At 43.9% G+C, this 13,675-nt stretch overlaps 2 protein-coding genes across 2 annotated transcripts; one reads left to right on the top strand and one right to left on the bottom strand.

Moving 5' to 3' along the window:
• The first annotated feature begins 1,335 nt into the window (after positions 1-1,335).
• LOC115530893 (uncharacterized) lies at positions 1,336-2,990 on the top strand. The gene is made up of 5 exons (XM_030339712.1): positions 1,336-1,530; positions 1,691-1,993; positions 2,102-2,265; positions 2,444-2,587; positions 2,685-2,990. The coding sequence occupies exons 1-5, from the start codon at positions 1,398-1,400 to the stop codon at positions 2,988-2,990; spliced, it is 1,050 nt and encodes a 349-aa protein (XP_030195572.1). The 5' UTR covers positions 1,336-1,397.
• A 5,400-nt stretch (positions 2,991-8,390) lies between these two features.
• On the bottom strand, positions 8,391-10,045 carry LOC115530892 (uncharacterized). The gene is made up of 5 exons (XM_030339710.1): positions 9,851-10,045; positions 9,388-9,690; positions 9,116-9,279; positions 8,794-8,937; positions 8,391-8,696 (listed from the first exon to the last, which is right to left on the bottom strand). The coding sequence occupies exons 1-5, from the start codon at positions 9,981-9,983 to the stop codon at positions 8,391-8,393; spliced, it is 1,050 nt and encodes a 349-aa protein (XP_030195570.1). The 5' UTR covers positions 9,984-10,045.
• Between the last annotated feature and the right edge of the window lie 3,630 nt (positions 10,046-13,675).

Below are 13,675 nucleotides of genomic sequence, written 5' to 3'. Positions count from 1 at the left end.
AACGTTTGTTTAGGTTATCTAGCGACCCATTTTATGCTGGGGTTATGGGGAAATGTAAGTTTAATGACGCGTGGCGAGATAAACAGGCATTTTGCCACTGGTTGAAACCGGTGGACAAAAATGTTTTCGCGGCTTTTTGCACCGTATGCAAAAAAATTATTCAGCTTGGTACGATGGGCTTGAAGGCTTTAGAGTCCCATGCCAAGTCGTCCAAGCACATTTCTTCTATAAAAGGGAAATATCAAACTCCTTCCATCGCCGGAGTGTTTTCTGCTAGCATTGGCCAGCCAGCTGTTGTGCCTGAATCAGAAGCAGAAGCAGATAACCAGCCAACTGCTAGCACTAGCAGTGATACAGCAGCCCCTCCAGTTACGACGACTAGAGTGGATCTGCGCACATCTTTTGGGTCCACACCCACTATGAAGGCAGAGGTGTTGTGGACTCTTAATACCATCTCCAAACAGCAGTCTTACAATGGTAATGACAGTATTTCAGAGCTGTTCAAATGCATGTTCCCAGATTCCGACATCGCTACCACATTTACTTGTGGTCCTGACAAAACGGCGTACATAGCCAAGTTTGGTTTAGCTGTCTATATAAAAGAGGAACTGGTGTCCCAAGTCAACAAATCGCCGTTCGTTCTGATGTTCGACGAGAGTCTCAACGAGACTACGAAAAACAAACAGCTGGATGTGCATGTCCGCTTCTGGAACGAGGGACAGGTTCAGTCCAGATATCTGGGCTCCCAGTTTATGGGACATTCCACTGCACAAGACCTGCTGTCACATCTCAAAGTAAGCATGACCCTTTTTACTCTACTTTCCTTAACAATGTTTGTTTATGTGTTTATGTACTTGGCAGACGCTTTTGTCCAAAGCAAATACCGTATTTTCCGCACTGTAAGGCGCACCGGAGTATAAACCGCAGCAGCTAAATTGAATGATGTGTACATATATAAGACGCACTGGACTATAAGCCGCAGGTGTTTTAATGTTTAATTACCATTAGGGCTGGCCCGAATGCCATTTTTCAGGCTTCGGATACTCGTTGGTTTTTCCGAGCGATTAATCGAATACTCGTTCCAGAAAAAAACACCACCAAAAATAACATTAATAATCCCTATATACTCCCTGGAACCGATTATGACAGTATCTGCATATTTTGTTGAAGATTTAATAGCTTTTTACCGTTAATTAGTAGGCCTAAGTAGGTTGAAGTTCCTTAGTTTTTCCCTGTGGAAGCGAACAGCTGTTGTTCCGTTCCGAATCAAGTGTGTGTGTGTGTGTGTGTGTGTGTGTGTGTGTGTGTGTGTGTGTGTGTGTGTGTGTGTGTGTGTGTGTGTGTGTGTGTGTGTCAATATGTGATGCTCACCTAGTCCTCTTATTTTGAGTAATGAAATGCAGCCCTTTTTTCAGGAATGTATGGACAAACTGAACCTCAGGAACTTGGTGTCTATTTCAATGGATGGGCCCAATGTGAATTGGAAACTCTTCGACCTTTTCCAGAAAGATCAAGCTGAGCAGTACGGAGGTGAGGAGTTTATAATGCTATTACTGTGTGTGTGGGTGTGTGTTTCTGATCCATTAGTAATTATAAAAATGTATTTTATTTGTAGTGCACTTAACATTGAATAAACACTTTCAAAGTTCTAATTTGGTTTCTAATATCAAGTTTGCATTGAAACCTTTAGGTCTTCAGCTCGTTTGTGTGGGAAGCTGTGGCCTACACACGCTACACAACTCCTTCAAGTGTGGGTTCACTGTATGGCAGCTGGACAAATTGCTGAGAGCAATGCACACATTGTTTCACAATACGCCTGCCAGGAGAGAGGATTACATCACCGTAACCAAGTCCAGTGTGTTCCCTCTATCTTTCTGTGCCCATCGTTGGGTAGAAAACCTTCCGGTTGTGGAGAGAGCCCTGGCAGTCTGGCCATCACTTCTCCTGTACATGGAAGCTGTGAAAACAAAGAGACTCCCGAACCCTGGAACAGGTAGGCCCTTCTTAAATGTGAATAGGTCTGTGACTGTGTCCTAACCCTGGTGGTGGTGTGGCCTTGTCATAGTTGAAATGTCTGACTGTCTGTATGTCTTTTTCTCAGCATCATATGACACACTTGCAGCAGCCATAAAGGATCCACTCGTCTTGGCCAAATTGCAGTTCTACGCAGCAATTGCCAGGACCTTCAATCCCTTCCTGAAAAAATATCAGACGGATGAGCCTGTGCTCCCATTCCTCCCCAAGGACCTGACCGAGTTGATGATGGTAACAATTTACTTAACGTTATAACCCCTGATTGGGCTCAATTGATCCATTATGACAAAATGGGGTTTGTGGTTAGGATGTGTAAAAAATAGTGGCTACATTGTGCATCATCATAAGATAATTTGATGTTGGTGATTAATGTTCCGCACCAGACATTTTTGTGTTTGTCTGTTGACAGAGTCTACTCAGACGCTTCATAAAAAGAGAAGTACTACACGATATCACTGCCCTGCAGCTGACCAAACTGGATGTCACAGACAAGACCATCTGGCTCAGCCCACAAGACATCAGCATTGGTCTAGGTGCAGAGTCAGTCCTTAAGGTAGTGTGATGTTTTCAAAAGATCATTTTACAAATGGTTAGGGTGAACCAGGTCATTGAAGACATGTTCTATATTCATGGCTAATTTCTCTCTCTAGAGAATCAAAGGTGCAGAACTCAGGGTGCTCGAGTTCAAGAGAGAGTGCATGCAGGGACTGAGTAACATGATCAAGAAAGTGCAGGACAAGAGCCCCCTCAAGTATCTGACTGTTAGGCAGATGGTGTGCCTGGATCCGTCAGTAATGTATAGAGAACCAGATAGAGGCAGGAATCGCATGAAAGGGCTGGTTCAAAGGTTTCTCCAGGACAAACAGCTTACTGATACTTCTTTGGGTAAGAATAAGGCAAATTATAGGCTACACATGAATTTATCCTCAATCTACTTTGCTGGTAATGCCCAATGATTTATCAATGTTTTTCTCTATTTTCTCATTTGTTTTGTCGTAGGGGATGTCATACTGCAGCAGTTTGACAGTCTCCTGTCCTTGGAGAGCCGGAGTGAGGACTTCCTCTCCTTTCAACCCATGCAAAAGAGGCTGGACATCTTCCTGAGCAGCGCCATGGAGCCTTATCCCGAGCTGTGGGCCTTCTGCAAGAAGCTGCTCATCCTCTCCCACGGTCAAGCTACAGTTGAGCGTGGATTCTCAATCAATAAAGAGGTGGAGTCTGATAACTTGGAGGAGGATACTGTGGTCACACGGAGACTGGTGTGTGACTTCATCATACAACATGGAGGTGTTACCAAGGTAAGATGACTCCTCTCTGTACTAGTAATATGCTGTTGACTTAAAAGTTGATAGAATCAACATAGTTGGTCTCTTGAGTTTGTCACTGAATCTGGTTCTCTTTCCCCAACCCGATACCCAGGTTCCACTCAGTAAACCGCTACTGGAAAGTGTAGCAAGGGCAAGGACAAGGTATCGTACCCATCTGGAGACCAAAAGAAGGAACAGGGAGGCAAAAGAGCAGGCTCTCAAGAGGAGGGAAGCAGAGGACTGTCTTGAGGAGCTGAAGGTTAAGAGGAGACGTGTACAGGAGGTATCTGAGGGTCTGGCTAGGGATGCGGACAAGATGGCTGAGGAGGCTGAAGCGAAGGCAGGGAGCAAGATGGCTGGCCTGATCATGTTGGGCAAAATAACCTGCTGAGTACATCACATGTACATTATAAATATAGCTAACTCCTACCCTAGCTTAATGAGCACATCACATGGCAGTCACCTTACAATATAGTCAACTTTTAACACATAACACATACATGAGAATATAGTCAGGTCAAGGCCGGAGCCGAAGGCCCCATTTCCCAGGCTGGCAGATGGTAGACACTCAGACAATGCACCAGTCATCCTCAAGAACGGGAGGACCACAACAGGAGATGCTCTGAAGCTCTCCCCCGTGAGGAGGAACACAAGAAGATATGCATGCATACACTAGTGCCTGGGAGCCAAGGTCAAGTAAAAACACACAGAACCACACACATCTCAAACGCACACACCTCATCACAAGGAGATACAGCATAAGACTGTATCACTCTGGGACTCTTCACCTTCTTCTGAAGCAGACCTTCCACGGAGGCGAAGCTCCGGACGAACCATCAGCGCTGATTAGGGACTTAGACATATTCGATTTCTCACGCTTATGACTCTGTATAACCGTTGCCACTTTACTTAATAAATCCAAGGTCCTCGTGCCGACAGACTTTATTACCTCTCCGTCTCATTTCATCTGGTCCAGTAACTAGACAGACCGTTTTTCCCTTCACCACCAACCCATCCGGAGCTGTGTTATTGGGGCTAAAAGTACAACATGTTGTGCCTATCAGCGCATACACCCCTCCTTGCTCTGCCAATAACATATCCATATTGATATATTCCTTTAACCTTATTCGTGGAAAACTGTACGAACTGTTGCTGATTATGATATATGTAATTTATCCAAACAATATTTTTTCTAATGGTGGACAACCAAAACAGAACCGATTCAAATCCTGCCGTTATTTGATTTCCTCAAGTGACTGTTACTCCTTGCTCGGCGGACGTAGTTTGTTGGCTCCGGGTGTGTCTGCATCTGGCTCTGGAACTTTGTTTCTATTGTAGAAATACAGACTCATGTACAGCAGTTGTTCAAAAGCATATTTCCTTTTATTCTATTTTTAATTGTTCTAATGGAAGTCCCTTATGGGACCCTTGAAATGTAAGTGAAGCACGATTTACAGTATCTACCTTGATTTGATTTAACACTACATCCCTCCTTGCGCATTGCTTCAGCCATGCGCATTGAATGACAACCAAACCTAACAACGCTGTAGTGCAACCAAGTTGAAGTTCCTTTCCTTAATCATCTGTATATAAACCAATCTATTGTGAAGAGAAATGAAAAACCATTATACAAAACCAAAGGTCGATATTGGTGGGTCTATGCAGCCGTCTTGAGACCGCACTGTTCTCAAATGCACTAAACCGTGAACGATACATGAGTCAGTATACCTATGTGCCGCAACTTATCAGAATTAAAAACTATACTATGAAACGCTGACGTTGTATCAAAGCGTTACAGCAGCAGCAGTGGCATTTGAAAGGTGAGCCCACTACTTCTGAATCTAAATTGAGAACCTAGCATATAGGTTCCCTTCCCAGCAGATGTATCGCTAATACATTTCTTATCTATAACCAAAAAGATTTAAAAGGGAAATAACAATGTTAAAATTTGCATGTTCAATATCACTTCTGTGTTAACCGTATCTCATAAGAACAGTTACCTTCATTATGCTACCCGATTGTCCTACACTAACTATGTATATTGGATGGACTAATCTTCATTTATTCGACCTATTGCTCGCATTTGATGTTGTCCACACTTTGATTCACTCCTATGTACACCGCATACCACATCAAACGTGCATACACCTTGTTCTCTGCACAACATCCTATTGCGCTTCCTTTTGCATACCACATCAAACGTGCATATGTCTTAGCAAAGTGAAGTAAAGTAAAACCCAGTTTTATCTTTACTTATTTATAGCTATACACATGTCCCGGACACGTCCATGGCTGCCGTTGGTTTTTAAAAGGTAGTAAAAGGTAGTAAATTAAATTAGGCCAAATTAAAGCCAGTAAAAAGTAGTAAAAAGTAGTAAACGTTATCTGACGAGGTAGTAAATTTTCGAACCCTAATCCAACTGGACCAATGCCTTTTTCAATTAATGTTACTTACGTGAAGGCCTAGCTTCTTCAATAAACTTGCGTGAATATATTTTTATGTTGCGAGTAGGACCTGTGACCTAGGATTCACGTGTACCCCGCGCGCGCGTTAAAGTCAGTTTGGGTACCCGGCTGGCTTGCTACCAAACCTTCGCATCAAAATGGGTAAATGTAAATTTTCAGACCTCTGGCTGGAGGAATCAGCCTTTAAAGACTGGCTTAGGCCAGTAGCTGGCAACAGCCAAGAGGCGTATTGCAGTGTCTGCAAAAAGACCATTAATATTACCTGGATGGGGGGGAAGGCGGTCAAATCGCATATGGAGTCTGCCAGTCACCGAGCCAGGTTGCGGGGACGTAGCGCGCAGATACCGCTGTCGCTGTTTTGCGCTAGCACGACTGCTAGCTCTACACCCTCAACCTCCACTGCTCCCTCAACTTCGTCTGCTCCCGCCCCGCAATCCACCGCCAGTATTCCTACGACCAGCATACAGATGCTCTGCGCTGCCACCTCTACACTGCAGGCCGAGGTACTGTGGTGTTTAGATTTAGCAGTAAAACACCACTCGTTCAAGTCAAACGATAACAAAGGAGAGCTGTTCCGCATGATGTTCCCGGACTCCCAAATCGCAAAATCGTTCGCGTTGGCCAAGGACAAGACCGGCTACATCATCAAATTTGGCATTTCCCCCTATTTTAAGAAGCAACTGGTTGAGGCCATCAATCATGCTAACCCGCGGCAGCCATGGTCCAGTGTTGAAGTTATTAAGTTATTAAGTTGTTTGTTAAAAATACTATTACAGTGTAAAGTTGCACTTTATTGCCATTTTTTTTGAGGCCCTAATTTAACCATTTTGTTTCACAGGGTTCCTACAGGTTTGTTCAAGTCAAATTCAAGTCTTTTTAAGTCCCTTTTAAGACCACTTATATAAAAAATTAATACCTATTTCACGGCCTATTTCACAGACCTACCGACAACGTTTGTTCAAAATTTGTTAATTTATTTCAACAAATGTGAAAATGTGGACTGTAGAGCATTATGGAATGATGGAACATTACAGCATAGTGGTGAGTACTTACGCCAACAGCACAGACTCCTGAACAATAAACAATGAAAATCAACTCAACAATAAATAAAATTATGATCACAGTCAACTCCTAAGTTCTGCACTCTTAGCAGCGATCTCTTTATCAAGGAGAGCCAGTTCTGCCAACTTCTCCTTATGGCCTCTCCGCAGGATGTTTGACCTGGTGATTGAAGGGAAAAACGGTCTGTCTAGTTACTGGACCAGATGAAATGAGACGGAGAGGTAATAAAGTCTGTCGGCACGAGGACCTTGGATTTATTAAGTAAAGTGGCAACGGTTATACAGAGTCATAAGCGTGAGAAATCGAATATGTCTAAGTCCCCAATAAGCGCTGATGGTTCGTCCGGAGCTTCGCCTCCGTGGAAGGTCTGCTTCAGAAGAAGGTGAAGAGTCCCAGAGTGATACAGTCTTATGCTGTATCTCCTTGTGATGAGGTGTGTGCGTTTGAGATGTGTGTGGTTCTGTGTGTTTTTACTTGACCTTGGCTCCCAGGCACTAGTGTATGCATGCATATCTTCTTGTGTTCCTCCTCACGGGGGAGAGCTTCAGAGCATCTCCTGTTGTGGTCCTCCCGTTCTTGAGGATGACTGGTGCATTGTCTGAGTGTCTACCATCTGCCAGCCTGGGAAATGGGGCCTTCGGCTCCGGCCTTGACCTGACTATATTCTCATGTATGTGTTATGTGTTAAAAGTTGACTATATTGTAAGGTGACTGCCATGTGATGTGCTCATTAAGCTAGGGTAGGAGTTAGCTATATTTATAATGTACATGTGATGTACTCAGCAGGTTATTTTGCCCAACATGATCAGGCCAGCCATCTTGCTCCCTGCCTTCGCTTCAGCCTCCTCAGCCATCTTGTCCGCATCCCTAGCCAGACCCTCAGATACCTCCTGTACACGTCTCCTCTTAACCTTCAGCTCCTCAAGACAGTCCTCTGCTTCCCTCCTCTTGAGAGCCTGCTCTTTTGCCTCCCTGTTCCTTCTTTTGGTCTCCAGATGGGTACGATACCTTGTCCTTGCCCTTGCTACACTTTCCAGTAGCGGTTTACTGAGTGGAACCTGGGTATCGGGTTGGGGAAAGAGAACCAGATTCAGTGACAAACTCAAGAGACCAACTATGTTGATTCTATCAACTTTTAAGTCAACAGCATATTACTAGTCCAGAGAGGAGTCATCTTACCTTGGTAACACCTCCATGTTGTATGATGAAGTCACACACCAGTCTCCGTGTGACCACAGTATCCTCCTCCAAGTTATCAGACTCCACCTCTTTATTGATTGAGAATCCACGCTCAACTGTAGCTTGACCGTGGGAGAGGATGAGCAGCTTCTTGCAGAAGGCCCACAGCTCGGGATAAGGCTCCATGGCGCTGCTCAGGAAGATGTCCAGCCTCTTTTGCATGGGTTGAAAGGAGAGGAAGTCCTCACTCCGGCTCTCCAAGGACAGGAGACTGTCAAACTGCTGCAGTATGACATCCCCTACGACAAAACAAATGAGAAAATAGAGAAAAACATTGATAAATCATTGGGCATTACCAGCAAAGTAGATTGAGGATAAATTCATGTGTAGCCTATAATTTGCCTTATTCTTACCCAAAGAAGTATCAGTAAGCTGTTTGTCCTGGAGAAACCTTTGAACCAGCCCTTTCATGCGATTCCTGCCTCTATCTGGTTCTCTATACATTACTGACGGATCCAGGCACACCATCTGCCTAACAGTCAGATACTTGAGGGGGCTCTTGTCCTGCACTTTCTTGATCATGTTACTCAGTCCCTGCATGCACTCTCTCTTGAACTCGAGCACCCTGAGTTCTGCACCTTTGATTCTCTAGAGAGAGAAATTAGCCATGAATATAGAACATGTCTTCAATGACCTGGTTCACCCTAACCATTTGTAAAATGATCTTTTGAAAACATCACACTACCTTAAGGACTGACTCTGCACCTAGACCAATGCTGATGTCTTGTGGGCTGAGCCAGATGGTCTTGTCTGTGACATCCAGTTTGGTCAGCTGCAGGGCAGTGATATCGTGTAGTACTTCTCTTTTTATGAAGCGTCTGAGTAGACTCTGTCAACAGACAAACACAAAAATGTCTGGTGCGGAACATTAATCACCAACATCAAATTATCTTATGATGATGCACAATGTAGCCACTATTTTTTACACATCCTAACCACAAACCCCATTTTGTCATAATGGATCAATTGAGCCCAATCAGGGGTTATAACGTTAAGTAAATTGTTACCATCATCAACTCGGTCAGGTCCTTGGGGAGGAATGGGAGCACAGGCTCATCCGTCTGATATTTTTTCAGGAAGGGATTGAAGGTCCTGGCAATTGCTGCGTAGAACTGCAATTTGGCCAAGACGAGTGGATCCTTTATGGCTGCTGCAAGTGTGTCATATGATGCTGAGAAAAAGACATACAGACAGTCAGACATTTCAACTATGACAAGGCCACACCACCACCAGGGTTAGGACACAGTCACAGACCTATTCACATTTAAGAAGGGCCTACCTGTTCCAGGGTTCGGGAGTCTCTTTGTTTTCACAGCTTCCATGTACAGGAGAAGTGATGGCCAGACTGCCAGGGCTCTCTCCACAACCGGAAGGTTTTCTACCCAACGATGGGCACAGAAAGATAGAGGGAACACACTGGACTTGGTTACGGTGATGTAATCCTCTCTCCTGGCAGGCGTATTGTGAAACAATGTGTGCATTGCTCTCAGCAATTTGTCCAGCTGCCATACAGTGAACCCACACTTGAAGGAGTTGTGTAGCGTGTGTAGGCCACAGCTTCCCACACAAACGAGCTGAAGACCTAAAGGTTTCAATGCAAACTTGATATTAGAAACCAAATTAGAACTTTGAAAGTGTTTATTCAATGTTAAGTGCACTACAAATAAAATACATTTTTATAATTACTAATGGATCAGAAACACACACCCACACACACAGTAATAGCATTATAAACTCCTCACCTCCGTACTGCTCAGCTTGATCTTTCTGGAAAAGGTCGAAGAGTTTCCAATTCACATTGGGCCCATCCATTGAAATAGACACCAAGTTCCTGAGGTTCAGTTTGTCCATACATTCCTGAAAAAAGGGCTGCATTTCATTACTCAAAATAAGAGGACTAGGTGAGCATCACATATTGACACACACACACACACACACACACACACACACACACACACACACACACACACACACACACACACACACACACACACACACTTGATTCGGAACGGAACAACAGCTGTTCGCTTCCACAGGGAAAAACTAAGGAACTTCAACCTACTTAGGCCTACTAATTAACGGTAAAAAGCTATTAAATCTTCAACAAAATATGCAGATACTGTCATAATCGGTTCCAGGGAGTATATAGGGATTATTAATGTTATTTTTGGTGGTGTTTTTTTCTGGAACGAGTATTCGATTAATCGCTCGGAAAAACCAACGAGTATCCGAAGCCTGAAAAATGGCATTCGGGCCAGCCCTAATGGTAATTAAACATTAAAACACCTGCGGCTTATAGTCCAGTGCGTCTTATATATGTACACATCATTCAATTTAGCTGCTGCGGTTTATACTCCGGTGCGCCTTACAGTGCGGAAAATACGGTATTTGCTTTGGACAAAAGCGTCTGCCAAGTACATAAACACATAAACAAACATTGTTAAGGAAAGTAGAGTAAAAAGGGTCATGCTTACTTTGAGATGTGACAGCAGGTCTTGTGCAGTGGAATGTCCCATAAACTGGGAGCCCAGATATCTGGACTGAACCTGTCCCTCGTTCCAGAAGCGGACATGCACATCCAGCTGTTTGTTTTTCGTAGTCTCGTTGAGACTCTCGTCGAACATCAGAACGAACGGCGATTTGTTGACTTGGGACACCAGTTCCTCTTTTATATAGACAGCTAAACCAAACTTGGCTATGTACGCCGTTTTGTCAGGACCACAAGTAAATGTGGTAGCGATGTCGGAATCTGGGAACATGCATTTGAACAGCTCTGAAATACTGTCATTACCATTGTAAGACTGCTGTTTGGAGATGGTATTAAGAGTCCACAACACCTCTGCCTTCATAGTGGGTGTGGACCCAAAAGATGTGCGCAGATCCACTCTAGTCGTCGTAACTGGAGGGGCTGCTGTATCACTGCTAGTGCTAGCAGTTGGCTGGTTATCTGCTTCTGCTTCTGATTCAGGCACAACAGCTGGCTGGCCAATGCTAGCAGAAAACACTCCGGCGATGGAAGGAGTTTGATATTTCCCTTTTATAGAAGAAATGTGCTTGGACGACTTGGCATGGGACTCTAAAGCCTTCAAGCCCATCGTACCAAGCTGAATAATTTTTTTGCATACGGTGCAAAAAGCCGCGAAAACATTTTTGTCCACCGGTTTCAACCAGTGGCAAAATGCCTGTTTATCTCGCCACGCGTCATTAAACTTACATTTCCCCATAACCCCAGCATAAAATGGGTCGCTAGATAACCTAAACAAACGTTCAAAAAAAAAATTGCGCACTTCTGCTTGGCTTGTTGTTGGTGTACTGTAGCAAAGTGACGTGTGGGAAGCGGGAACCATGGAAATATAAATGGGACCCGCGGAAGCGTTGCATTCATTATTGGTTCCGGTGTTTTGACTTTTGAGGAGAATGCGCTACGGAGAAGTTATACTGCCGATTTTTTAAGACCCAGATATCAAAATTCAAGACTTTTTCAAGTCTTTTTAAGGTATTAATTCCAAATTCATAAATTCAATGCTTTTAAGACTTTTTAAGACCCCGCGGGAACCCTGGTTTCAGATTCCAATTCACAGTGTAGCTGTTCATTCTAAAGGTCCAGTCTGTCTTCTAATTGTCATGGAATTGTTACTTTTTGACATTAAGTAAAAACCTATGGACCAAGGCCGGTTGGGACATCTTGATTAATCCAACTCCTATGTTAGAGTTCCCTCTTACTTCAATGTAGCTCTCTCGCTGGCCCTAACACTAACACTCACATACACCGTGTGTGTGTGTGTGTGTGTGTGTGTGTGTGTGTGTGTGTGTGTGTGTGTGTGTGTGTGTGTGTGTATATGTATGTATGTATATATATATATATATATATACTTTAAGCTGCTACAGTTGAAGCTTGAAGTCGTGCTGGTAGTAAAAAAAATTGTGACGGTAGTAAAAAGGTAGTAAATTCAACTTAAGAATCTCTGTATAAACCCTGACGTCCAATACTATTTCCAAAACAGTTTTTTTTAGCTACGCAGGTCCCAGACCTAACTATACCATTACATGAACAGTATTTATTATTATAATTATCTCGTTTTTTGTTGGTCAACATCAAATCGATACATTAATTCAACCTTGTAATCTGACTTACTTGATTTCTCCCTGGGTGATCCCGTGATTGCCAACTCTCCCGGAGCCTCCCCATGAGCTCCACCGTCACCCCTCCAGAACCCGCAGGAACGACGTGTAGCTCGGAGGCTCCCAAGGAGTGCCACAATCCTACGTCCGACACCAAGGTTCAGTCTCATTCCTTTGCTCCAAGCAAAATCTCAGCCCTACCCCTCGCTGTTGCGCGTTCACGTTGCTGAATAGTTCTTCAAGGAAAGGGTTCAAATCCGGGATTGCTTTTAACTCACTTTATTGTTAAAGTAGGCATGTTTCGGTATGGTAACTGACTATGGAACGAAAGTCTAGGAATCGTGTTGAACACGTGTGAGAGATAATAACTCTAGCTACTTCAGGCCACGGGCAGAGGCCCGTGACCCTTCGCGGGTGTGCGTGAAAATCTCTGGCGCTCTCCACCTCGAGTCCACAGGTAGAGAACGTAAAGTGGGCGTGGCCTATGTAGCGGGCGTGGCCCGGGTTGACGTAATGGCTTCAGCTTCTTCACCTAACTAAAGGTGATGCCTTCTGTGGTGGAGCAGCCTTCAATAAGGTCTTGCTCCCCTTGTGGCTATGTATAGTATTTACGGCTTATATGTTTGGTCCTGCTTCATTGGGTCTATGTGTGGGTAGCTTAGATTCTTAAAATACGTAACAACGTGCCGTGGAGCCATGTCCAGTGACGTGCAGTCAGGGTAGGCAAGGTAGGCACTGCCTACCCTGACAAAATTCAAACGTAAAAATGTTTATTAAATAATTGTATCTAATAAACTTGCATTTGTATTTGTACCGAGTATTCTTGTGTTTTATATATGCAATATATACGTTATTCCAATTGTTTAGACGTTACGATGACAATTGTATCAGTTACGCAACATCAAATACAAAAAACCGGTAGAATAAGCAGTGCCTTTACTGTCCATTCAATGTGAACGGCAACGAAAAACTAATTTGGCGCATGCGCACTTCGATCCTGTATTCTTTAACATCTACGCCGAAAGGCACAACTCTGCTGTGCCTTTGTACGTAAATGTTATGCCAGTAATCATCTACGCTACGTATCAAACATGGACCAATCGAAATCGAGATATTACTGGACATTTGCGCAGCTGACGTCATTACACCGGCTTCACGTAATCCCTGCGAAACTCAAAAAGTTAAAATGACAGCAGCGACATCTACCGATATTTTAGAGCTAAGAAATTTCTCTAAACTCAACTTTACTAGCAAAAATGAGCTACTGGCAAAAGGGAGGCCTATGCCAACACTTGATGCACTCTTGCAGAAAAAGGGACCGAAAATTGTTCGCTGGTTTCAAACGGATTGGTACGAGAAAAAGGATTGGCTTTGTGGCTGTGCCACCAGTCAGCGGCTGTTCTGCCATCCCTGCCTGCTTTTTTCATCCAGTCAGACTGTTTGGA

Source organism: Gadus morhua, chromosome 18 (genome assembly GCF_902167405.1).
Source record: "Gadus morhua chromosome 18, gadMor3.0, whole genome shotgun sequence".
NCBI classification, from domain to species: domain Eukaryota; kingdom Metazoa; phylum Chordata; class Actinopteri; order Gadiformes; family Gadidae; genus Gadus; species Gadus morhua.
This window is presented reverse-complemented; position numbering and strand designations above follow the sequence as displayed.